This window comes from Eleutherodactylus coqui, chromosome 12, assembly GCF_035609145.1.
Source record: "Eleutherodactylus coqui strain aEleCoq1 chromosome 12, aEleCoq1.hap1, whole genome shotgun sequence".
NCBI classification, from domain to species: domain Eukaryota; kingdom Metazoa; phylum Chordata; class Amphibia; order Anura; family Eleutherodactylidae; genus Eleutherodactylus; species Eleutherodactylus coqui.
In genome coordinates this window covers 121,402,008-121,429,993 of record NC_089848.1, presented here as the reverse complement: position 1 = coordinate 121,429,993, position 27,986 = coordinate 121,402,008, and the positions used below count along the sequence as shown (strand labels likewise).

Below are 27,986 nucleotides of genomic sequence, written 5' to 3'. Positions count from 1 at the left end.
CAGGGCAACAGGAACGGACAAGTACTAAGGGTGTACTGTGTCACCATGTCTGGGTCCACTATATGTTAGGAGAATGAAGTCTACTAACCAGTTGGCACTCCAGTAATGGGTATATGAGTTAGAGGCATTGTATATACAGGCAGTTCTCTTCATTGTAGTTCATAGGAATATAATCCATCATGTATCCTTGTGTGGTGCAGAGTGCTAAGGCAGCAGAAATACAGTCCTAAGCTCTTACTCATGGCCTGAAGGTTGTGAGTTCAATCCCTGCTTGATTCAGACAGCCAACTCAAGGTCTTCTGAGGTCAGTAAAATTAGTACCCACCTTGGTTGAAAGGTAATAAATAAATTACCTGAAAGCGCAGCGAAATAAGTTGGTTCTATACAAATAACAAGATGTATTATTTTAATTTATCTACAATGGAGAGAGCCGAAGGCATTGTCTCCTCTTCTCTGGAGTGCGGATTGGGAAAGGTGACCCCCATTCTCCTAATAGGTGGGAATCCTGGAGGTGGAACTTACTGCAATTTATTATGGCATATACTCAGGTTATACCATGAATGTCTCAGCTGGGTATACCCTTGTGGCCCTTGGGAATGGCTCAGTATGGCAATGTGGCCCTCAGACCAGCAAGAGTCGTGCACCCCTGCTCTACACCAATACAATGCAGTAAAAGGTACATAAGGAAAGTAATGTGGATATAGAAGAGGCCCCTTAAAGGGGTATTTGTGTTTTAGCTAATACAACTTACTGACCCTATGATGACATACGATATCCATGAATACTTTCTGTATCAATTCCTCACAGTTTTCAAGATCTCTGCTTCCTGTCATTCAGTATAAAACTCAGTTGTCCGGGGAATCATTTACTTCTCTTGTAGACGGCCGACCTTGGGCTTAGAGCTGTTTTACTGAACTGTTCATTGATTAGATAAGGGTGTCATTTCTGCAACTGATGTCTTGTAATCAATATTACATCACGTTTTACATGTAGACTCATCTATCAGCGGGCAGCAGGGATAAAACGGGCAAAAACTGGCACCATAATGTCAGATATTGTTATCACTCAGTACAAAGATAAGAGTTCTGTCATTAATGTGTATAAGGCCCTTTGCTCCTACTTGACTGTTTCTGTCACTCCCCATTGACATCTATGGAGAAGACTGCAGTCCTCTCCTCCCAGAGATATAACATAAGGGTACTGAGACCCAATGCAAAATCTGTAATGAAGACCCACCTACCTTGTGCCATTTATAAAAGTGGTGCCTTCTTCTATGGTACAGGGGCCATCTACTACATTTGCAGCCCCTATAACCAATCCCTTATATCTTTCCTTTTTGCCCCAGGCTTAGACTGGTAATGAGTTCACACCATCGCTGCTCTCCTGATCACTGGTGCTGCCATCAATCAGCCATTATTGTATATGCTATGCAGGGCCATGGCTACAAAGGGTGTAAAGATAGAAGTTGCACTAATCACCAGCTGCCTGAGGGGCTTCTGTGCCGTATAAGAAGATGTGATGGTGGTGGGGAAGTGATGGGAAGTAGACTCCCCAACAGAAGACTGCCAACACCGACTCATAAGGAGACACAACTCTTCTTGGTGGTGGCAATAATTGAGGCACCAAAACTGCTTCCTCGGGGTTGTTCTTGCAGTGGTTCCTATTTCCATCCACCGTGGGTCAATAAGGCGCTCGCTGTGATAGCATTCTCTTACTGCTACACTCACAGTCTCTTTCGTTCTGGTTCTCAGGACCTGGATTGGACCTGGTTTCCTCTTAACTGCTTACTCCCTGCTTCCATCGGTCTAAGGCACACGTCCCTTTTCCAGAGAACCATCTCTTTTCCTCAGGCCCATACAGCCTAGTTGACTCTCTTGCTGGGCTGCCTTGACTCTAGGTTTTACTAGGGAGCACAACTACTTCACAGGTGTGCGCCCCACTCAACAGGTATACGTCCAGTTTTAGTGGCCACTGAGCCCTACTTAGAAGAACCTGCTGCTTAAAAAATGCTATAGCACAAAGTCCTTGAACCCCACATTCCAAAATGACATCACAGGGCTCCCAGATAATGGACTCTGCGATCGACGAACATCCCACAAAATGGCAACTTGGACCACAGTTCCTGGTGTCATCCTGGTGGCCGGACTCTTTTTCATTGACAAACCCCACCATGTAACATGTTTTATGAAGCCACTACAGGGTTCGTATAGGGTTTCACAGGGAGAGACTCATGTGCCTTGGGTGTCATGGTGTTTGAATACCATATATACAACCATATCCTGCCCTAAAAGCCTTGTTTGTAGGAGAATATATCTCATCTCATATGGTACCGGATGAAACCTGTATGGCATCACATCGGGCTTCAATGACCTCCATGTTCTTCTCTACATGGTAGGTGAGGATGGGCCTTTTACAGATTTTACATCGAGGTCCACAAGCTTCAAGTAACATTTCAGTGATGGAGGAATCCACAAAACAGTAGCCTCAATATCCTTTCCCACGGGCTGATTTCCAGCCCGGTGCAAACAAATACTGATTAACAGACATGTTGATCCGCCCTTCTTTGCTTTTGCAGTCCAAGAATCTCGGCTCTGGGAACCCACAATCGTTAGTATGATGCTTTGTCTTCGTAGGCTGGTTGTACATCTTCCTCTTCACATTGGCAGATGTACAGATGGTCAGCGATTGTACATACATTGGCTGATTGGTTATGCTGATTGGAGGAATGTTCACGATTGATTGTTTCAATGGGGGCGCCCACAACATTGGACATCTGTCCTTTGCTATGGTTTCCTATGGAGATAAGCAGCATCAAAGGTGCCCAGCAGATATTCGTCTTGCCTGCTCAGCCACATGACATGTTTAATGTATCAATCAAGGAGTATATATACAGTATTATATATATATGTGTATATTGTGAGACGGCTATTAATATCCCCTTTGATTTCCAGATACGTAAAAATAAGGACGAAGTTGCTGTGTTAAACGCAAGTGTCATTGGAAGTAATCAGATTGTAACAAACCAAATTGTCCAACTCAACACAAAGGTAAGCAGTTATAATGGAGCATTGGGAACTGATGGTAGGCAGTTAAAGGGGTTATCCAGGCAGCCCCACCGGGATACACCGGGGTCGGAGCGGAAGTACTGATTTTTCTTGCTGTACCAATTTTCCTCATTACCATCACCAAATATTTTCCATTGACAGCAATACTATAGCGCCCCCAGCTTCAGGCTGGTTTCACACGGGCTGCAGAATCGCATGTATGTGGAGCTCATGGTCTCTTATGGCTTCCTCCACATGAGAGACACTTTGTAGGCTGCTGCATTGCGAGATTACAAAATCCTGGCCTGCTCTGTACAGCCGTGATTTGCGATGTGTTGTAGCGCATGTTTCCCTGCGGAGCCTCCTTGTTCATCGCATCGAACGAACTTGTGATTTTCATGCGATGCGATTTTAACATTAGAAAGTCCAATTAAGTTTCTCACTATAAAATGGTGCGGTTACATCGCGGGCAGCAGCGGCGCCATCCACATCGCGGGCAGCAGCGGCGCCATCCACATCGCGGGCAGCAGCGGCGCCATCCACATCGCGGGCAGCAGCGGCGCCATCCACATCGCGGGCAGCAGCGGCGCCATCCATATCGCGGGCAGCAGCGGCGCCATCCACATCGCGGGCAGCAGCGGCGCCATCCACATCGCGGGCAGCAGCAGCGCCATCCACATCGCGGGCAGCAGCGGCGCCATCCACATCGCGGGCAGCAGCGGCGCCATCCACATCGCGGGCAGCAGCGGCGCCATCCTACATCACTGATGCTACAAACTCGTGTACTTAGCAGCGATATCGCTGTCGTCCGTGTGAAGGGGCCTAAATCTAGCAAGGGTGCAGTTCAAGCACAACTCACCTTAAAGCCATATTCACACAAGCGTTTCATACTTCCATACAACCCGTGAGATGTAGAAAGCTGCAATTCAGCACCTATAGAAGTCTATGGGGCATATAGGGGATTTGGTTATTTGCACACATTACTCACATTTTGTGCCTGTTAATTTCTAGTTAACTGCTATTGAAAACCGAGTTCAAGAACTGCAAGAGGTAAGAAACCGAACAACGGAGAGTCCACTGCATGCAACCTAACGGGAGGGGGGCGGGGTGACAGGTGTATTATGATGGAGGTCATGGATGGTGTAGCATTGTCAGTCTGTGACAGGTGTATTATGATGGAGGTCACGGATGGTGTAGCATTGTCAGTCTGTGACAGGTGTATTATGATGGAGGTCACGGATGATGTAGCATTGTCAGTCTGTGACAGGTGTATTATGATGTGAGGTCACGGATGGTGTAGCATTGTCAGTCTGTGACAGGTGTATTATGATGTGAGGTCACGGATGGTGTAGCATTGTCAGTCTGTGACAGGTGTATTATGATGTGAGGTCACGGATGGTGTAGCATTGTCAGTCTGTGACAGGTGTATTATGATGTGAGGTCACGGATGGTGTAGCATTGTCAGTCTGTGACAGGTGTATTATGATGTGAGGTTACGGATGATGTAGCATTGTCAGTCTGTGACAGGTGTATTATGATGTGAGGTCACGGATGGTGTAGCATTGTCAGTCTGTGACAGGTGTATTATGATATGGGGTCACGGATGGTGTAGCATTGTCAGTCTGTGACAGGTGTATTATGATGTGAGGTAGCATTGTCAATCTATGACAGGTGTATTATGATGTGAGTTCACGGATGATGGAGGATTGTCAGTCTGTGACAGGTGTATTATGATGTGAGGTCACGGATGATACAGCATTGTCAGTCTGTGACATGTGAGGTCACGTATGATGTAGCAGTATCAGTCTGTGACAGGTGCATTATGATGTGAGGTCACGGATGGTACAGCATTGTCAGTCTGTGACAGGTGTATTATGATGTGAGGTCACGGATGATGTAGCATTGTCAGTCTGTGACAGGTGTATTATGATATGGGGTCACGGATGATGTAGCATTGTCAGTCTGTGACAGGTGAGGTCACGGATGATGTAGCATTGTCAGTCTGTGACAGGTGTATTATGATGTGAGGTCACGGATGATGTAGCATTGTCAGTCTGTGACAGGTGTATTATGATATGGGGTCACGGATGATGTAGCATTGTCAGTCTGTGACAGGTGAGGTCACGGATGATGTAGCATTGTCAGTCTGTGACAGGTGTATTATGATGTGAGATCACGGATGGTGTAGCATTGTCAGTCTGTGACAGGTGTATTATGATGTGACATCACGGATGGTGGAGCATTGTCAGTCTGTGACAGGTGTATTATGATGTGAGGTCACGGATGGTGTAGCATTGTCAGTCTGTGACAGGTGTATTATGATGTGAGGTCACGGATGGTGTAGCATTGTCAGTCTGTGACAGGTGTATTATGATGGAGGTCACGGATGGTGTAGCATTGTCAGTCTGTGACAGGTGTATTATGATGGAGGTCACGGATGGTGTAGCATTGTCAGTCTGTGACAGGTGTATTATGATGTGAGGTCACGGATGGTGTAGCATCGTCAGTCTGTTATGTGTTTTATACAGTTTGAGTTTGAAGGCCAATTTACACGTAATGATTATCACTCAAAATTCGCTCAATCGAACGCAGGTGCACAATAATCAGCGGCCCGCTCGCTTCTCGTTGTGTTTAAACACTCCCTGCTCGGAGTTCCATATAGAATGTGAATCACTAAGCGAGAAGCGGCCAATTCAATGATGATCCGCTTGTCTAAACCTTCTGCACCAGCGTGAACGAGTGCGAACGAGTTAGGCCTCATGTCCACGGGCTGATTGGAATCCGCATGCAGGAGCCCGCAGCAGAATCCGACCCTGCCTGCGGCCGAGGACACTGCAGGTCTTCTACTTCTATCTTGGCCCCTGCAGAAATGTGCGGAAGTGCAGTGTTTTGTTTTATTTTAAACTCCTGCTTTCCCGTGGAATCCGCGGCCCGTCCGCATACCCCTTGGAGATGATGTATTCTTCTTGCTCTTCTATTGGGGGCAGGGAAGCAAAAAGTTACTTTACTGTTGTTTATTACAGAAAGTCACCCGGAAGGCATGCAGCAGCGATCCGTGTCAGAATGCTGGAACTTGCCTCAGTCTGCTTGACTCCTTCTTCTGTCTGTGCCCCAATACCTGGAAGGTAAGGAACCAAACCAGTGTTCAACCAAACACATAACGGTCCGCTCACGGTGCCCGTAAACGCTGCGGTTGATCCGCGGTAACACCATGCAGATCGCCGCTAACTGCCGGCCAACGCCACGACTTGTGGTAGTTTCAGTAGACAGGTTCAGGTGCCACTTGGCAATTAGCAATGATTCAATGATCCGCACGGGTTTACTGTGAACCAACCACAATATTTCCATGAAAGATCACATGAACGGGGCTGAACTGCAATACCAAATACGGCCCATGGACAGAGGAGGCACTGTTTCTGCAAAAACAGGAGACCCTTACTTCTACTCTCAGACAAACCCCTTTAAAGTGAAGCGGTCACCAGGTCCATGCTGCCCCCACCTGGGTAGTACAAGCCCTGACAGCAATGTCCATTCAGCCCTTGTATGTTGTACTCTGAGATGCTGCAGCTTTCTGAGGTAGTTGAAGTTTTCCAACCATCAGAAATGGCAGTTTCAGCCACTTTAGTCATTTCTCTGTATACACGGTATATGTCTGCCCATTTCTATCGATTATTAAGGTGAAGAGGTTGTGGGAGCTGAAGCCCACGTGAACTACATTGTGTCTTCATTATTAAGGGTCCTACCTGCGCTGAAGATGTGAACGAATGTCAGATGTTTGGTGGGACGGCGCTGGGCTGTCAGAATGGAGCTCTGTGTGAGAACATGGCGGGAAGTTACAGGTAAAGCCTTCTGTAACCAAACCTATTCAACAGGGTGACGGACCTTATACAGGGTGGAGTCCAAACGCTAGATCTCCGTACCGGTGTCCTATATGGATATGACAATACTGTACTTAAATAGGAAGACATGGATGCACTGCACAATGGTATGATGCATGGGCCTTCAGGGGCCCTGGAACATGGATTTCAATTTTCTGTTGTGGCCCCTGTAAGAGAAAGTAAAACCCCATTGCAAAGTTGAAGAGTAGCATGTGAGAAGCAGAAATCCTATCTATCTCATATCTATCTATCTATCTATCTATCTATCTATCTATCTATCTATCTATCTATCTATCTATCTATCTCATATTTATCTATCTATCTCCTATCCATCTATCTCATATCTATCTATCTCATATCTATCTATCTCCTATCTATCTATCTATCTATCTATCTATCTATCTATCTCATATCTATCTATCTATCTATCTATCTCCTATCTATCTATCTATCTTATATCTATCCATCTATCTCATATCTATCTATCTATCTATCTATCTATCTATCTATCTATCTATCTATCTATCTATCTATCTATCTATCCCATATCTATCTATCTATCTATTAGAGATGAGCGAACGTACTCGGATAAGCACTACTCGTCCGGAGCGGGGAGCTGCAGGGGAGAGCGGGGAGGAACGGAGGGGAGATCTTTCTCTCCTTCTCTCCCGCCCGCTCTGCCCCGCTCCCCGCTGCGACTCACCTGTCAGCAGCGGAGCGCCCCGAATCTTTCATGACGAGCACAGCGGTACTCGGATAAAGCACATTACTCGGACGAGTAGTGCTTATCCGAGTACGTTCGCTCATCTCTACTATCTATCTATCTATCTCATATCTATCTATCTATCTCCTATCTATCTATCTCCTATCTATCTATCTATCTATCTATCTATCTATCTATCTATCTATCTATCTATCTAATATCTATCTATCTCATATCTATCTATCTATCTATCTATCTATCTATCTATCTATCTATCTCATATCTATCTATCTATCTATCTATCTCTCTCTCTCTATCTATCTATCTATCTATCTATCTATCTATCTATCTATCTATCTATCTCCTATCTATCTCCTATCTATCTATCTATCTATCTATCTATCTATCTATCTATCTATCTCATATCTATCTATCTCATATCTATCTATCTATCTCATATCTATCTATCTATCTCATATCTATCTATCTATCTATCTCATATCTATCTCATATCTATCTATCTATCTCCTATCTATCTATCTATCTATCTATCTATCTATCTATCTATCTATCTATCTATCTATCTATCTATCTCATATCTATCTATCTATCTATCTATCTATCTATCTATCTATCTATCTCCTATCTATCTATCTATCTATCTATCTATCTCATATCTATCTATCTATCTATCTCCTATCTATCTCCTATCTATCTATCTATCTATCTATCTATCTATCTATCTATCTATCTATCTATCTATCTATCTATCTATCTATCTATCTCATATCTATCTATCTATCTATCTATCTCATATCTATCTATCTATCTATCTATCTATCTCCTATCTATCTATCTATCTATCTATCTATCTATCTATCTATCTATCTATCTATCTATCTCATATCTATCTATCTATCTATCTATCTCCTATCTATCTATCTATCTATCTCATATCTATCTATCTATCTATCTATCTATCTATCTATCTATCTATCTATCTATCTATCTATCTATCCATCTCCTATCTATCTATCTCATATCTATCTATCTCATATCTATCTATCTATCTATCTCATATCTATCTCCTATCTATCTATCTATCTATCCATCCTCTGGAAAATGTAAGCAGTTTTTGTCTTTATTATATTTTGCTATTTTATATCATCTTGACCTTTTATTCCATGATCTGCTGTAGATGTACCTGTACTCCAGAATGGTATGGTCCATTATGTACATTGAAGTATGATGACTGTAGAGCAGATTCTGCAGAAATCTGCATGCATGGAATATGTATAGATATGGACAGAATACAGAAAGATCAGGTAAGTGATGAGCCACAGGCCATAAGTTCATTTTGGATAAAAATATGAAAGCACCGTACGAAATGCGTGGGATTTCAATCATTAACACTGAACTGCCCTTTTGACCCCTGCTTGGCTGAGACCTTTTCCACCAAATTTGTGTTTACTTCACCTCTTGCCCTGCTCTGGATGGGTTTTGGAGCCAACTGGTAACAGCAGCTGAGTGGCTCAAACCCCTGACTCATGGAACCTTGTTGCTCAGGCAGATGTTCACTTCTGCCCGGCAGCATCTGTGTCATATTACCTCCACTTAAGTTACATGGGATTCTAAATCATATTTTAATAAGACATGTAGAGACTGATTTTAAGGCATGCATTTCGTACGGTGTTTGCAGATTTTGTCTGGGTATTTCTTGTATATATTTACTATCTGATATACCCGACTTTGCCCCAGTTGTTTTGATACAGGTATTTATGTGTTGTTCACACAAAAGATTTTCATGAAGTCATGGTTACTTCACTGGAACCAAGGAATAAAATCTGTATACACACAGAGGAGCGTTAGATTCTCCTCAGGCTGCATGTACCGATGTCCCTCTGCAGAATGTGCCTCCCCCCACACTCTCCTCACTTTTTACCCTTAAAGGTAACGCCCCTTCTCTTCAAATTTAACCCCAGACTGGAGGTTGCAGCCCTTTCTTAGCCTTTAAGGCATGCTCCATTCCTGCAGTCTATGGCCACTTCCTTATGTACTTTACATCCTTTTAGTATATGCAAATAGAGGTCAGTTAGATTCTCCTCAGTATATATACTCAGAGGTCAGTTAAATTGTTGTGCCAAATTTCACGCTTGTACAACACCAGGAAGTTACATAACATATGGGTGCACTTACTTTTGCAATTAGCATTAAATAATTGAGAAGTGACCCCTTTACTTATCCTATTTCAGACCTAAAGAATGCTCGTGCCAAATTTCACGCTTGTATGACATCAGGAAGTTACGTTACATAGGGGGTGCACTTACGTTTGCACTTAGCATTGAATAAACGAGTTGTGACCCCTTTACTTTTCCTATGAAGGACCTAAAGAATGTCCGTGTCAAATTTCAAGTTTGTATGACACCGGGTAGTTAGAGAATTAGATTAGGTACATAACATAGGGGTGCCAATACTTTTGCACTTAGAACTGAATAATCACGTTGTGACCCCTCTACTTTTCCTATTTAGGACCAAAAAAATGCTCCTGCCAAATTTCATGTTTGTACGACATCTGGAAGTTAGAGAATTAGTGGCGAGTCAGTCAGTCGGCAAGCCAGTCAGTCAGTGAGGGCTTTCACCTTTATATACATAGATATATGTACAGCTGATATGTTATACATCTCCTGTGTATAGTGATGTGGACCATGCTGGTATAACCTGGGAATCTCCAGTATATCTACATATATAAAGGCGAAAGCCCTCACTGACTGACTGACTCGCGACTAATTCTCTAATTTCCGATATCGTACAAACGTGAAATTTGGCAGGAGCATTCTTTACATCTTAAATAGGAAAAGTAAAGGAGTCACAACTCGATTATTCAATTCTATCCATGAAAAACTGTGAAAATCTGCAATACATGAGATAGTTTTTTTCTCAGAAACTATAAAGCCTAGGGAAATGTGTAAGAAGGGGCGGCAACCTCCAGTCTGGGGGTAAATTTGAATAAAAAGGGGTGTTACCTATATCTCATATCTAGGATATGAGTGAGGAGACTTATAAGGCCATGCATGCTCTCTGAGAAATATATGCAAATAAAGAAGATGGAACAATACCTCTGCAGCGCCATCTATTGGATGTCAGCATTCTTTCAAATCAATGTCTGACCCTTTATACTGATCTTAACAAAGATTCGGAATTAAAAACCAAGCCAGAATCTATACACAGACAGCTGTTTCGTGGTGTTTGCCCCTCATCAGTGTGCAGTAGGATTCTGGCTTGGCTAGTGAGAGGCCTGTGACGTAGGTCGAGAGAGGTTTTCAATTCCCAATCTTTGTTAAGACCTGTATAAAGGGTCGGACATTGATTTGAAGGAATGCTGCCATCCAATAGGTGTGGCTGCAGATATATTGTTCTATCTTTCTTACTTGCATACATTTTCCAGAGGAGCACGCATGGCCTTATAAGTCTTCTCACTCACCTTCTATGTGCTATGTCTGAGGAGTGATGATACCCCTCTCGACCCACGTCATAAGCCTCCCACCAGCCAAGCCAGAATCATACAGCACACTGATTAGGGGCAAACACCCCGAAACAGCTGTCTGTGGATGGAATCTGTCTTGGTTTTCAATTCCCAATCTTTGTTAAGACTTGTATGAAGGATCGGACACTGATTTGGAGGATTCCTGCCATCCAATAGGTGGCGCTGCAGAGGTATTGTTCCATCTCCCTTATTTGCATACTTTTCAAAAACCCACTAAAAGTATATTTAAAAAAAAAGTTTTTTCTGCCTTGTAGCGGGAGCACTCGGCATATATCTAACTAGAATGATTTAATAGTATTGTTGATACATTTTTTTTATACACTTTCTAACATTAATAATATACTGTATATATAATTTATAAAATGTATCAGTTCTGGTAATATTTTTGTACGCTCTTTTTTAACGCAGCCTCGGTACAGCTGTGTGTGTAACGAGGGATGGACAACGCCGAATGGAAGTTCTTCATGTACAAAAGATATCGATGAATGTTCCTTGCCCAATCCTCCTTGCTCCCAGAATCCTCCAGTGCAGTGTTACAACTCTCCAGGTTCCTTTACATGTGGCTCTTGCCCGGCAGGTATTGTCATAAGTCTTAAAGGGGTATTCCGGTCACAGACTAACACTGTAAAAGCTAATGTACATCATCCCTATAAGTCCTTCTGTAATCGGTTCACTGTCCCCGGTCTAGCTACTGTCTTCATTTTCTACTTGACATGTGACCCTCCACCTGGAATATATCTCCACTTCCTCTGACATCTGGTCTGCATTTGCTACGTCCTCCTCGATGCATAGCCTCCAACATCCTGTGAGCAGTGCATGATGGGAGGACAGGAAGCACTGCACTATAATGTTCAGTTCAGAGTGCCGGAGGGCCTGTCTGTATCTGGCGCTCTCAGTGAGAGGGAGGTTGGTGCCAGTAAGTTATAGGACCTGTGAGCTGTGGGCGGGGCTACAGCGCTGGGCGGGAGATAAGCTCTGTGCATGCTGGGAGCTGTAGGCAACAGTCTGCTGCTGTGTTTACTGCATATACGATGCATGTAAACACAGCGGCAGATCAGCGGCTGCACAGAATGAAGAAGAGGGTCCTGAGCGGCAGATAAAAGGTCCAGGCTGCCGCTACTTAGAGGTTCCTCCTAGATTTCAGAATTTTCATTTTGTGCCCAGAAAACCTCTTTAATTGGGAAAACTTGGAGATAACTATATGCAGACACCAATAAATCTAAATACTTAGATTAAAACAATTCTACTCGTCATGAAGAGTCAGGTGACAACTCATATGGCTGCATCCACAGCGGACATGGAAGTTGTCATTCAGCTTTTGTGAATAATGAATACTGCCCATTTGCAAGTGTGTTGAAAAGTCAAACGTTGAGTTACAGAGAAGCCACTTCCAGTAGGTGCCACCGTGGAGGAACCTCCCCATCTCATATTTGCATATCTCTTACCCAGGGAGCATTTCACTGCATATTCCGGTGTAGTCAAAAATCTTATATATACTATATTCAAATAACAATAGTGTACTTGACTAGGAAGACATGGATGCCCTACACCATGGTATGGTGCGTGGGCTTATGGGGCCCCGGGACATGGATTTCAATTTTGTGCTGTGGTCCCTGTAAGAGACAGAGGGTAAAACCCAATTGAAAAGTTGAAGAGTAACATATGAGAAGCAGAAATCTGCTTTCCATGTCTCTCTAAGTGCCGTGGGACCGCTGCTATGACCGAGGCAAGGAAACATTAAGTTCTGCTGCACATCCTATGCGAAAGGGAGGCAAATCATCCAAGAAGTCATTTACCGTCATCTGTAGAAGAATCCAGTACCGATCTGCATTGGGCCGCCTTTGAGTACGCTTTCACATAGGCCATACTACCAGAACATAACATTACCTTGCTTTGGTCATAGCAGCGGTCCCATAGCACTTAGAGGGACACGGAAAGTGGATATCTGCTTCTCACATGCTACTCATCTACTTTGCAATTGGGTTATAAGTATCTCTTACAGGGGCCACAACACAAAATTGAAATCGATGTCCTGGGACCCCCAGCATCAACACCCCTCTATTTAAGTACGTATTGTTATATCAATACGGAGATATATTGCTGATGAGTCTCTGTGACTACACCCTGTATAGGACTTCCTACGTCAACTTGGCGCTCTCTACAAGGAGAATCTATTTTCTACCAAACCAAAAGTCTTTCAACTAGCCAACCAGTACCTGGAAGACTCTGGTTTGGCTAATATCCTAAGCCGTGATGCAAGGAGGTCGAACAATGACTAATAGGGAAGTCACCTTCCAATAGGGGGTGCTGGGGAAGTACTTTTTCATTCCCTACAAACAGGGCTGAGATGAGGGGTAGGGGAGGGTAGGCAACTATCTAGAGTGCCACCTTGCCTCAAGTGAGGGGAGTGCAATTTTATTGGTATTTTTTTGTTTGCAACACTCAACTTTCTATACAAGGAGTATTTCTATCAGTGATGGAAGCGCTCATTGTTACAGGAGTCTCTGGGGGCAGTGTGCATCTTTTTTTGTATTGCTCACCAATCCTCTTTCCCAGCTGGTCCTCCTCTCTTTCAGGGGTCGACCCTGCATTGAACATTAATGCTGCCTACATTAAGGCTTAGTGTATCGGCACAAGACATGATGCAGCGCTGTAGCAGAGGACCCAGAGGACTGCAGATGTTTCAGCAGCAAACTCTGCAATCCTTGGTAGAAATTGCCAGGACGGTCTGGGCTAAGTAGAGAAGAAAAGTAAAGTCATCTACCAAATAAAATATTTATTCTGCTTGTATCTGTTTAAGATGTGTTTAAATCTCTTTCATTACAGTAAGTTGGCTTTTAATTGATTAAGGGTTGTGTGGGGGAAGAGATGTCAATTCCCTAATCTGCCGAGGACACCGAATCACCTTGTCTTGTCCTTGCCTACAACAGAGACATTGGTGTTCTGTGGTTACAGCCAACAGCTGCGGGGCACCAAATAAGTGACTGTGGTTTTTCACTGGCTGCTGGCCACCATGAACTGGGCACTGATTGCCTTCTGACATTCTTGTGCTCTGATTCTTCGTAGGTTGGCAAGGAAATGGATACAGCTGTCAAGATATTGATGAGTGCCAGACAAACAATGGCGGCTGTTCCTCAGCTCCACTGGTTAAATGCATGAACACTATGGGCTCCTATCATTGTGGCCCCTGTCCTCCAGGTATATACGCTCATTATATCTTACACATTATTAACTTTGCTTTCCACTATTCTGTGCTGAGCGGGTTCAATTATAACCTAAACAGGTTATGAAGGGGACGGACGAACATGCGACCAAGTGAATGCCTGCTCTGTTAATAATGGAGGCTGCCACCCGCTGGCTTCATGTGCTCCAAGCCAAGGTAATATTATACCATACGGTATTTCATCATATATGACCAGCTGATTGATTTCAGAGAAGGGAATGTATAAGGAGCCTCAAAAGTGTAGAAACACCCATATAGAATAAAAATGGTCTGGCAGACAGTGATACAATTTTGCATAAAACATGTGGGGGATGGGGAAACCTTTTAGGCCATGTCACCAACAGGACGGCCATTTTGAATGGCATCATCTTGGATTCAACTTTATTTTTTCCAATGGGAAGGGTAGGTGTGTGATATATCAGACTAGCAGAGAGTTTCACCAGAAAACAACGGTCTGCTTCATTTTAACACAACTTTTTTGTTCTCATGTGAACAGTGATTTTTCTTCATTACAGGCAATGTGAATGATGAGGTTATATCAAGCGTAATTTGTGGAGATCGTCCTTATTGCAGGTGAATGAAGCACACATGTTATCACTGCAGATTTCAATGAAGGCCACCCAACCAGACCTCCCATTACCCACAATGCAGTGGCCAAACTTCTCTACAAATTATGAGAAATCAGGTTCTGTTGCTGATAAACCAAATGTGAATGAACAAAATCCATTACTGATGAATGAGGCCAGAACAGCGGTGGACCAGATTTTAGTCTATCAGGGAAAGAACCTGTTTCTCATAATTTAGAAAGAAGCTTAACAACTGCACTGTGGGTAATGGGAGATCTGATTGGATTGCGTTGATTGAAATTTGCGTCGATGACACGTGTCTCCTTAAAGATGTACCTTGTGTGCCCTCACACATACACTAGTCCTAACACCCCCTAACAGTCTGGTCAGACACTCCTCTCTATTGGTGGTCTGTAGGGAGTCCTGAGCCCGGTCACCTTGTGTGCCCCCATCCACTGGTCCCAACACCCCCTAACAGTCTGGTCAGATGCTGCTCTCTACTGGTGGTCTGTAGGGGGTCCTGAGCCCGGTCACCTTGTGTGCCCTCACACGTCCACTGGTCCCAACACCCCCTAACAGTCTGGTCAGACGCTCCTCTCTACTGGTAGTCTGTAGGGGGCATCCTGAGCCCGGTCACCTTGTGTGCCCCCATCCACTGGTCCCAACACCCCCTAACAGTCTGGTCAGATGCTGCTCTCTACTGGTGGTCTGTAGGGGGCGTCCTGAGCCCAGTCACCTTGTGTGCCCTCACACATCCACTGGTCCCAACACCTCCTAACAGTCTGGTCAGACACTCCTCTCTACTGGTGGTCTGTAGGGGGCGTCATGAGCCCAGTCACCTTGTGTGCCCTCACACATCCACTGGTCCTAACACCCCCTAACAGTCTGGTCAGACGCTCCTCTCTACTGGTGGTCTGGAGGGGGCGTCCGGAGCCCGGTCACCTTGTGTGCCCCCATCCACTGGTCCCATCACCTCCTAACAGTCTGGTCATACGCTTTTCTCTACTGGTGGTCTGTAGGGGGCGTCCTGAGCCCTGTCACCTTGTGTGCCCCCATCCACTGGTCCCAACACCGCCTAACAGTCTGGTCAGATGCTCCTCTCTATTGGTGGTCTGTAGGGGGTCCTGAGCCCGGTCACCTTGTGTGCCCCCATTCACTGGTCCCAACACTCCCTAACAGTCTGGTTAGACGCTCCTCTCTATTGGTGGTCTGTACGGGGCGTCCTGAGCCCAGTCACCCTGTGTGCCCTCACATATCCACTGGTCCCAACACCTCCTAAGAGTCTGGTCAGACACTCCTCTCTACTGGTGGTCTGTAGGGGGCGTCATGAGCCCTGTCACCTTGTGTGCCCTCACACATCCACTGGTCCTAACACCACCTAACAGTCTGGTCAGACGCTCCCCTCTACTGGTGGTCTGGAGGGGGCGTCCGGAGCCCGGTCACCTTGTGTGCCCCCATCCACTGGTCCCATCACTTCCTAACACTCTTTTCATACGCTTCTCTCTACTGGTGGTCTGTAGGGGGTGCCCTGAGCCCGGTCACCTTGTGTACCCCCATCCACTGGTCCCAACACCTCCTAACAGTCTTGTCATACGCTTCTCTCTACTGGTGGTCTGTAGGGAGCGTCCTGAGCCCGGTCACCTTGTGTCCCCTCACACATCCACTGGTCCCAACACCTACTAACAGTCTGGTCAAACACTCCTCTATACTGGTGGTCTGTAGGGGGTGGCCTGAGCCCGGTCACCTTGTGTGCCCTTACAAATCCACTGGTCCCAACACTTCCTAACAGTCTGGTCAGATGCTCCTCTCTACTGGTGGTCTGTAGGGGGTCCTTAGCCCGGTCACCTTGTGTGCCCCCATCCACTGGTCCCAACACCTCCTAACAGTCTGGTCAGACGCTCCTCTCTACTGTTGGTCGGTTAGGGGTCCTGAGCCCAGTCACCTTGTGTGCCCGCACACGTCCACTGGTCCCAACACCCCCTAACAGTCTGGTCAGACACTCCTCTCTATTGGTGGTCTGTAGGGGGTCCTAAGCCCAGTCACCTTGTGTGCCCCCATCCACTGGTCCCAACACCCCCTAACAGTCTGGTCAGACGCTCCTCTCTACTGGTGGTCTGTAGGGGGCGTCCTGAGCCCAGTCACCTTGTGTGCCCTCACACATCCACTGGTCCCAGCACCTCCTAGCAGTCTGGTCAGAACGCCCCGGTGATGGACAATTCATGAATACGACTATCCCGCTTCTCACATCCCAATAATGCACCCCCCTCTGGTAACGGGGTGGAATCTCTTCTCTGTGTCATAGAGGCGTCTAGTGGCCAATGAGCTCTACAGAAGCGGAAGAAGAGGTCACTACACACAAGGAGCCTCCGGGAGCCTCTTATAGGCCAAGGGAGGAACCACTTTTAGGGCCTCCGGTGACAAGACCGTCCATCTAATCACCACAACTCTCATCATTTACAGATCTGCCTGAGATGGACCTGCAGGCCGCGTTTTACAGCAAAGTGACAGCTTCTTATTGTGGCCGGATTTTTTTTCTTTTACAAAGCGTGTATTAAAATCTCAGAGTCGCAATACAAAAAAACTCTTAAAAATTTATACACAGATCTAGGTACCCAAAACTGGTATAATGACCAACAGAACAAAGGGGAGAACTGGGAAGCACATCAAATCTGTCCCACTAAAGCAGTAATATTAAGTCTACGACGGTAAAGAGTATTGAGCTTATGCATCCATTCAAACTCTTTTCACTTTAGTCTCTTCGGTTTATTGCTTTCTATTCTATGTTGAGGTATATGATCTACAATCATGGCCCTTCTCCAAGAAAAATATGGGAAAGGGAAAATCTAATTTTTTGTCCGGATTGTTGATTTAGGATTAATAATGTGGATCCTGCAACCTGATACAGTCTCCCCTACAGTTAACAATTTACATGGACTCTGAATCACATATACGACAGATTCCGGGCTACATGTGAAGAATTATGTACTGTTATATGGTACAGCAGTAAGTAACAGAATGTTCAAAAAGTACCCTAAGAGATTGAGACACGGAAACAACTGCTCTGTTTAGAACTAAGACATGTTTGATGTAATGATCGTGACGGGACCACATCTACCTGGACCAGACCATCTCATAAATACGTGGACGTCTATAGTCAAGTCATGGTGGACCTTGGAATTCAACAATATCAACAAATTAATTACTTAAAGGGGTTGTCTCACGCCGAAACGGGTTTTTTTTTTCAATAGGCCCCCCGTTTGGCGCGAGACAAACCCAAGGGATGGGTTAAAAAAAAAAAATATATATATATTACTTACCCGAATCCCCGCTCTGCGACGACTTCTTTCTTCCTTCTCCAAGATGGCCGCCGGGATCTTCACCCACGATGCACCGCAAGTCTTCTCCCATGGTGCACCGTGAGCTCTGTGCGGTCCATTGCCGATTCCAGCCTCCTGATTGGCTGGAATCGGCACACGTGACGGGGCGGAGCTACGATGACGACGCGGGACCATCTTTCTGGCATGAGCGGCCCCATTCACAAGGCAGAAGACCGGACTGCGCAAGCGCGTCTAAAAACGCCAGAAGACAGCGAATTTAGACGGATCCATGGCGACGGGGACGCTAGCAACGGAGCAGGTAAGTGAATAACTTCTGTATGGCTCATAATTAATGCACGATGTACATTACAAAGTGCATTAATATGGCCATACAGAAGTGTATTACCCCACTTGCTGCCGCGAGACAACCCCTTTAATATTTGTAAAAGGCCCTTAAGTCCCTCGTCTGTATCCAAAAACAGGAAACTAGCAGAAGATGATATAGTAAATGTAATGTCTGCATCCAATTCATTCAAAAATGCCTAAAATATGTCCAATTTAGAAGCAGAACCTCCAAATGACAAAGAGGTCGTCCATGTATGGCCTCCATCTCAAAACTTCCTCAAGTGATGGAACATACAGATCCAAGTCAGTCACAAGAAGGTTAGCATTAGTTGGCGCTGTGTTGGAGCCCATCGTTGTGCCCCTTGTTGGAGATGAAATACGTCACGATATGAAAATTAATTCTCAAACTAAATGATCTCCAGACGTCTCATCAAGAACAACTTCCCACCTTGAGAAAACCCCAAATTGGACACATCATTGGCAGAATTCATCCCCCATCAGTGGTCAATGAAGGTATATAGATTAGGCACATCAAAAGAGACTAAAATACATTCCCCCTCAGTGGATATTGTATCCAATTTTCTTTAGAAATCCAAAGTATCTTTTATGCAGGACCGTGCTGACATAGCAAAACGGAGAACAGCCAAAGATGAAGCCACGACCTTCTACAATTAGGCATCCTGTGTATGTTTGTGTTTGAAGTAAACACTATCAGAATAAGGTCCGGAGCCGTCAGTAGAGCGAAGTGTGATTGTTCTCAGTGAGAGAAACCAAGTCGTCTTGTAGATATGAGACCCTTTAATGGCTAACAAGCATACATGATGTTACAGCGAGCTTTCGGATCCTGTATTGATCCTTCCTCAGGCTAAAAGTAAACAATATATCACGGGGGTCACTGGGTTTTCCACAGCTAAGGCCCTTTTGCACAAAAGGATGATCGCTCAAAAGATGGCTTTTGAGCAATCATTTTGCATAATCTACTACTTGGTACTAATGCCTATTAGTACCAATTAGTAGGGTGTGAGCCGCTGGGAGCTGTATGCAGCAAACAGACCACCCGCTGTTCTCTGAATAAAGTCTCTTTGGTCTGCCATGTGGCTGACAGCTGAGACAATCTAATCGTGCGGTCCATCTTATCAGCTGTTCTGCCGAATGATGGATTTCATGCCAAACTGAAATTAATTGTTCGGCAAAAAACTGACAGATGGGCACATTTACACCCAACGATTATCACCCTATAGACGGCTTTTGAGCTAATTTTGAGCGATAATCGTTGTGTGTAAAAGGGCCTTTAGACAGCATGATCGTCATTTAGACAGGCAGATTCATTGTTGACTCATTCAATGGGAATCGTTCGCTTCTCGTTGTGTTTCACATTTGTTGTGGTAAAGACCGAACAATTAGTGTTTAAACGGAACAACAAGTGACCGGCCAACACGGATCTTAATGCCTGCAGGAACTGAACAGCCAACGAGAGGCGAACAATTCCCTTTCTCCGTTGGCTCGCGCTTCGACTGAACGATTATCGCTCACTTTCGTTAGTTTGATTGATTCCATCCAAGAGCCGTAGGAGATCATGTAGAGATTTATCAACAGATATCGGCTCCAAAGGCCTCATCAGCCGGAGGACAAATCCTATCCCTCGCCTTATATGCTGGATTAAAAGACACCTGTTCATAGACTTCAACATCATTATGTTGTCTTTCAGTTTATTCAAGGTGTAACATGGCCGCCATGTTGGTGATGCGGCCCGACAGGTTTTCCTCGTCCCTTACAGCTTGTACACATTTGCATCACCGCCTGCCAAACCATTTTCATTCTATATGGGTGCCTCCACACTCCTGAGGCACCCGGTATAGTTTAGCAAGATGCAGTTATGCTGCAGTTTACGCTACCTTTCTATGTTCTTGCAGAGGGCAAGCTGCCAATCTGTGTCTGCCCACCCGGGTACGCCGGGAACGGCTCTGGGGAATATGGATGTCTACTCATCAGTGACATATGCTTAAAGAACAATCCTTGTGTAAATGGAGTGTGCAAGGTGAGTCGTTCTATCATGTATGTCAGGCTACAATTACTGTGTTTCCCTGAAAATAAGACCCTGTCTTATACTTATTTTTGCCCCGAAAGCGGCGCTAGGTCTTATTTTTGGAGGGTGTCTTATTATACTTACCTAGAAGGCTTGGTCCGCATCCCTCCTGCTGCTCTCCAAAGCTCTGACATGCTCTCTGCAGTCCTCGGCCACCCACAGAAGATCACTTCTTGGTTACAAGATTCATAAATCCCGCCTTCAGGAAGCGATGGCTCTGATTGGTTCTCAAGCGCTGCTCAGCCAATCAATGCAGAGCCCGATGATCCAATGCGATAGCTGTGATTGGTTCATTGAGCACTACATTAACTGGTTGAGCAGTGGTCGAAGAACCAATCCCAGCCATCGCGATGTGGAGGCGGGATTTATGAATTGGCTGAGCTGTGGTATTACCAAGCCTGCTAGGTAATGTATTCCTTTTTTCATGTAATGCAGCTAGGGCTTATTGTTGGGATAAGGCTTATATTTCAAGTTTATCCCAAAAAATCATGGTAGGGGTTATTTTCTGGGTAGGTCTTATTTTCAGGGAACAGTGTGCTAGAACTGTTTGGTTATAGCAGTTTATACAATATAAAGGGTTGTGAAGAAAGCAATGGACTGATTTACTGGCAACAGATGACGGCATAAATAAGCTCCGTAGGAGCATTGCATAGAAATCACATCAGTAAAAGGCAATTAATATTCATGGATCATTGTAGATCTGTGTTCTGCTTATCAGATACAACCGCAAGAAAAAGTAAGTGAATCCTTTTGGAATTCACTGGATTTCTGCATTGATTACTGATAAAATGGGGCATGATTGTTGTGGCTAAACTGCTGTGACATGACGTGAAGAGGGCTGTATATGCAAGGCATCCCAGAAATATTGATGAACTGAAACATATCGGCAGGAGAGAATGGTCTAAAATGACTACTTAGTGTTGCCCTAATATAATTTGCTTATACAGGAAACGTTTGGCGGAGGCTCTGAGTCTATGAAAAACATAGGAGACTGTAAGAAAAATGCTGATCTAAAATTCAAACCTTTGCAGTCGCCAAAAGACTAATAATCTTAAGTAATCTCCTTGAGGTGCAATTTACCAGGTCGGCTGTATGAACCCAAACATTGCACCATATGGATGGAGGACCATCGAGCTTCACCTAATGTTCATGGACGTAGCTACAGGGGGTAGAGAGGTAGCAGTTGTACCTTGGGAGGCTTAAAGGTCCACCAGCCACATAAGAAGGTACCAATATGATACAACACATCGGAAAGCTTACAGACCCTTTCACTTTTTTTTTACATTTTGTTATGTTGTGGCCTTGAGCAAGTTAGAAACAAAATTCAGAAATGAGAAAGTGAGAACAGAAGGGTAGAAATCTTTGTACATTTTTTACAAAGGAAAAATTAACTATTTCATTAACATAAGTATTCACACCCGGCACTCAGTATTTAGTTGGAGCAGCTGTGGCAGTGTTTACAGCCTCCAGTCCACAAAGTTTGGACACCCAGATTTGGGGATTTTTGCTTTTGTCAGGTTAGATGGGGGCCATCTGTGACAGTCATTTTGAAGTCTCTCCAGAGATGTTCGATTGGGTTCAGGTCTGGCTGGGTCACTCAAGGACATTCACGGAGTTGTCCCTAACGCACTCCTGTGATGTCTTGGCTGGGGTCTTAGGGTCATTGTCTTGTTGGAAGGTGAACCTTCTGCCCCGTCAGAGGTTCCTTGTGCTCTGGATTCAGATCTCATTAAGAATATCTCTGTGCTTTGCTCCATTCAGCTTTCTATCAGCCCTGACCGGTCTCCCCTCCCCCAGCATAATGCTGCCACCACCAGGCTTCACTGTAGGGATGGTATTGGGCAGGTGATGAGCGGCGCCTGGTGTCCTTCAGACAGAACGCTTAAAATTGAGGCCAAGAAGTTTATTCCTAATTCCATCAGACCAGAGAATCCTGCTTCTCGCAGTCTGAGGGTCCTTTAGATGCTTTTTGGTAACTTCAGGCGGTTTCCATGTGTCTTTTACGGAGGTGGATTCTTTCTGGCCACTGTGCCATAAAGACCAGATTAGTGGAGGCTGCAATGATGGTTGACTTTTTGGAAGTTTCTCCCATCTGCTCACAGGATCTTTGGGCTCAGCTAGAGTGACCATTGGGTTCTTGGTCACCTCTCTTACCAAGGCTCTTCTACCCCGATTACTTAGCATGGTGGGTCGGACGGCTCTAGGAAGAGTCGTGGTTGTTCTAAACTTCTTCCATGTAAGAATTATGGAGGCCGCTGGGCTCTTAGGAGCTTTCAGTGTAATAGATCTATTTTTGTAGTTTTCTCCAGATCTGAGCCTCCACACAATCCTGTCTCTGAGCTCTACAGGCAGTTCTTTCCTCCTCATGGCTTGGTTTTGGCTCTGATCTGCATTGTGAGCGGTGAGACCTTATATAGACGGGGGGTCTTTTAAAATGATGCCCAATCAACTGAATTTACCACAGGTGATTCCAATTAAGGCATTAAAACATCTCAAAGATGGTCAAGAGAAATGGGAGCCCCCAGAACTAAACATCAAGTGTGATACCAAAGGGTGTGAAAACTTATGTCAAGGCAGAATGTAATTTTTTTGCATTTAAAAAAATGCTAAGATTTCTGGCATTCTGTTCTCACTTTGTCATTATGGGGTACAGAGTGCAGAATGATGGAGGGTGGGCGGGGGGGGGGGGGGGGCAACTGGATTTTAATTGTTTTTCACAAGGCCACAATATAACAAGATGTAAAAAACTGAAAGGGTCTGAAGACTCAGTGAATGCAGTGTACATGGTAAGTAGGGGGCCTTGCTACAGATTTTGCACTTCGGTCCAGGAGAAGCAAGTTACATCTTTGCTTACGCTGTTGGAGATCCTTCCTTCTTGCTTTAAATTGCTGATTGACAGTTTTTCGATTGGGTTCTTGGCTTGCTGCTCTCTCCCACGGCGCTTCTGCCATGTTGCATACTATAGTCAATGATGGTAAAGACGAGTATGCCATGATGGCAAGCCAACATGTTTGGCAGGTAATATATGGTTCTGGACACTAGAAGTCTGAATCATACCAATATACCACATTGTCCTACCAGGGCTATATTAAGAAGAACCACTGGCCATAGCTATAGGGATCAGAGGTAGCAGTCACATTTGGGCTCTAATGCCTGCGGTGGCCTAAAGGGAATCTCATCAAGAGCAGCTCCAGCACCTTCTCTTTCTAGAATTCCCATTGGGAAAATAGCTGCCGACCACGGAGTAGTACAGAACTTATGGCTGATGGTTTTCTGCATTTTTTTTAACTCTTCCAGCCTGGCATCTCAAGCTATATCTGTGAGTGTTACTCCGGGTGGACCGGCACTAATTGTACAGAAAGCATTAATGAGTGTACCAATAACCCATGTCAGAATGGAGGCATCTGTATGGTTGGAAGCAGTGGCTATACATGTAACTGCAGGGACGGATGGACCGGACTCCACTGCGAGACTCAGACACAAGGTATGGAGCCACCTCACTCTTAGTACTTTATGTCATTCTTTTGCTTGTTTTAGGCCTGCATTGTGTCCCCTGTGTTAGGCTGGTGTCACATCTGATCCCATGGAATTTAATGGGCAATTTTGATCTGTAATATGGACCACAATAGGACATACGGTGATATTACTACATGCATAAACACGCCTGAACCCCCGAATACAAGTCAGTGAGCTGTCTATACTATAATATCCACATAATACAGAGTGCAATTAAATCCATGTGAATAAGCCTCTCATATCCGCTTCAAATGTGCTATAACAGTAATCCAAGAATGATCCCTCTGGCGCTCTTCACACCACAATACTAGAAAAGCAAGCTAGACGTGGCAACGGAACAAATGAAGAAGAGGAGAACTTTCCCTGTGGGCTCTAGCAGGTGACAGTCCCTACCTAATAGTGAAGGACTGGTCCTGATAAGGACGCACTCACCCGTATTCCTGGGACACTCACTATCCCTGCAACCTATAGCTAAAGATACCGCAATATAAATAAACAAACCCAACCACAAACCTCTGGACTTCTCAAGAGTTGCTGCTGAGCCACAGAACCCGGCAATGTTCTCCTAAACCTACTGAAGGAGACGGCATGAATTTAATAGCACAGAAACAAGGCAAGGTAGAGATAAAACCCCTCAGGTGCCTCCAACAGCATCACACACACAAAACCATTCCCACCAGTGTTAGAGGATACAAATGAGAAGGAATCCAAAACTACCAGCAGAGCGAAACTCAGACGGACCCAATGGAGCCCTTAGAATCACATCGGGCCTTCCATAACCACGGAGGGAGACTGAACCTGTGCGGTACTCAGGTGGCCATGATTAGAATTAAAGAGTACAGTAAGGGACCACTCCGGACGGGTGAAACCAGCGATCAGATGTTCGAAAGCAGACCGGAATCCACAAACGGGTGGAGAGCAAGTAGCCAAAACACCAGACAGCATGTACAGCAACCCAGGACATAATGCAAAGAAAGCAGAAATAGGCTCTGCTCGGTGAATGCGATGGAAGTAACTTATACCGGAAAGACCTCTGTCATACCCACATGACCATATAAAAATGGAGCATCACTAGCTGAGCTGGGAGGATTCCTCCACGAACCCCCCTGAGGTATATCACAGCGGTGTAAAGAGGTGGCTCACCACGGATATAATGCAAGGAGCCACCTCTTCACACCATTGTGATGTGCCCCAGATTAGCAAGTTCTAAAGACTGCTTTACCGCTACGTTACCCAAGTAAATACTGTTTACGGCAACATGCGGTCCATCCTTCAGCCCCTTAGTGACCGCTTATAGTGTTTTATGTCCTGGCTTGCTGGGCTTTAATCCTCAGGGCTGTAAAAACACACTCGTCCTGGAGATTAAAGCCGCGGGGGCTGTGACAGCTCCCTGCTGTCGGTTACTGGAGAAGCTGTCAGGGGGGCCCTGATATACGACCCCCCAGTCACGCAATCGCCATTAATGGATAACGGCGATCGCATAAAAGTAAACAAAAAGTGACATAAAGTTAAAATTTCAGCTCCCCTCACGGACCGGACCCATGAGGGGCGCTGAAGCCACTCACCTCCATCTTCTGCGATGTCCTGCGACATTCTGGTCCCGTCTTTTGCGCATGCGTGCCAACCATAAAATGTCGGGCACATGCGCAGAAGGTCTAGGAGCCGAGGAGATTTAAAATCTAGTAGCTGAGAGCAGGGAGATGTCAACGGAGGCCATGGTATGTGGTCCCCGACACATTGGATACGGCGATCATTTAAAGTAAAAAAAAAAGTGTAAGTGTAAAGTTTTTCAAATGTGCTTCCAGAATAAAGAAGACAGATGGAAATATTTATCCCATCAAAAATGTGTGCAGCATGTTTGCACATATTTAAAGGGGTTGTCCCGAGGCAGCAAGTGGGTCTATACACTTCTGCATGGCCATAATAATGCACTTTGTAATGTACATTGTGCATTAATTATGAGCCATACAGAAGTTATAAAAAGTTTTATACTTACCTGCTCCGTTGCTGGCGTCCTCGTCTCCATGGTGCCGACTAATTTTCGCCCTCCGATGGCCAAATTAGCCGCGCTTGCGCAGTCCGGGTCTTCTTCTTTTCTGAATGGGGCTCCGTGTAGCTCCGTGTAGCTCCACCCCGTCACGTGCTGATTCCAGCCAATCAGGAGGCTGGAATCGGCAATGGACCGCACAGAAGCCCTGCGGTCCATGGAGACAGAGGATCCCGGCGGCCATCTTCAGCAGGTGAGTATGAAGACGCCGGACCGCCGGGATTCAGGTAAGCACTGTGCGGGTTGTTTTTTTAACCCCTGCATCGGGGTTGTCTCGCGCCGAACGGGGGGGGGGGTTTAAAAAAAAAAAAAACCCGTTTCGGCGCGGGACAACCCCTTTAACATATTGCAGTTGAAAAGGTGAAAAAATGACAATTTCTTCAAAATTTTCCCAATTTTGGTGCTTTTAATAAATATACATAAATTCTATTGGTCTATTTTTACCACCTGAATGAAGTACATCATGTGGCCAAAAAACAACGTCAGAATCACTGGGAGATGCAGAACCTTTACGGAGTTATTCTATGTAAAAGTGACATCTCAGATTTCCAAATTTTGGCCTGGTCATTAAGCCACAAACAGGCTTGGTCACTAAGGGGTTGACCTACCTACCTGAGGGGTCCTATATGTTGTACTTCGTTGTAATAATTTAATAATATATACTTTCGATAGAAGTTCTGAATCTTTTGTTTGTTGTTTTTACTATAATTTTAACTGTGTTTATATTTATTTTCTACATCACAGTTTGTGGAGGAAACTTCTCTGACGTTGAAGGCTTCATCTCATCTCCGTCATGGCCTGCTGTCTACCCAGGAAACAAGCAGTGTATTTATATTGTTACAATGGCGCGAAATGAAAAGATCAACCTTAAATTCACGGATATGGACCTGGAGAACAGCACGGGCTGCTCTAGAACTGTTATAGAGGTACTTTTCTATATCTTTTAACAAGTACCCTAAAGTGTAACCAGGAGAGGAATCTCATAGTATAGATCAAAACATGGCTCCCCATCTTGTACTCATTCATACCGCAATGCGTAATCCTCTAGCGGTTATTAGTCCCGCTTTCTTTTCATACTGTACCTTGTAGTAGAGCTGACTAGAAAGCCCTGCAGTGCTGTGAACATGACCATGCATGTGCAAGAAGGGAGCAATGAACCAATTTAAAGCTTTCCATTGCAAAAGGCAATTGGCCCAGTTTGAATCTTCAGCCCACTTGCCATTCCGCAGGTCCATAGTAGCTCTCGGAATGTGTCCGCATTTTTAACTATATAGGTACACAAAACAGTTGCACATTGGACAACCTGACCTTGCTGGCGGATCTCTACACAGTTGATACACCCCATAGTACATGATAAGAAGTAGTGCATGATAAGTGTAGTTGGGTAATGCCATGCATGTAGTTGGAAGATAAGTTTTCATACATTTAAAGAAGTCTTCCAGAAGTCCAATAGTGGTGGTTAGAGATGAGGGAGCATATATATATATATATAATCGCCTGGGTCCCCGATACAGAACGGGACATTATAAGTAAGAGAAGATGATATCAGAATGTCCGTATAAACCCGTGGAGCGCCGCTGCTGATTAACGCCATGTGACTGGATTAACTTAAATAGACATATTCAATGATCTTGTGCTGGATGTCGAGTCGGCCGTTAGTTCGCTCCGGCGTCCCAGCTAGAGCAGCGGCTTATCGCTTGCATGATTCACAAGTCAC

General features: G+C 45.0%; 1 protein-coding gene across 1 annotated transcript in view; it reads left to right on the top strand.

Moving 5' to 3' along the window:
* The window catches only part of CUBN (cubilin), a 258,671-nt gene that overhangs the window by 5,485 nt on the left and 225,200 nt on the right, over positions 1-27,986 (top strand). The window contains exons 3-13 of the mRNA XM_066584717.1: positions 2,952-3,047; positions 4,056-4,094; positions 6,068-6,169; positions 6,780-6,883; positions 8,824-8,950; positions 11,578-11,746; positions 14,236-14,367; positions 14,453-14,548; positions 20,534-20,658; positions 24,004-24,190; positions 27,014-27,195. Of these exons, the coding sequence (XP_066440814.1) occupies positions 2,952-3,047; positions 4,056-4,094; positions 6,068-6,169; positions 6,780-6,883; positions 8,824-8,950; positions 11,578-11,746; positions 14,236-14,367; positions 14,453-14,548; positions 20,534-20,658; positions 24,004-24,190; positions 27,014-27,195 (1,359 nt within the window). The remainder of the gene's footprint in view (positions 1-2,951; positions 3,048-4,055; positions 4,095-6,067; positions 6,170-6,779; positions 6,884-8,823; positions 8,951-11,577; positions 11,747-14,235; positions 14,368-14,452; positions 14,549-20,533; positions 20,659-24,003; positions 24,191-27,013; positions 27,196-27,986) is intronic.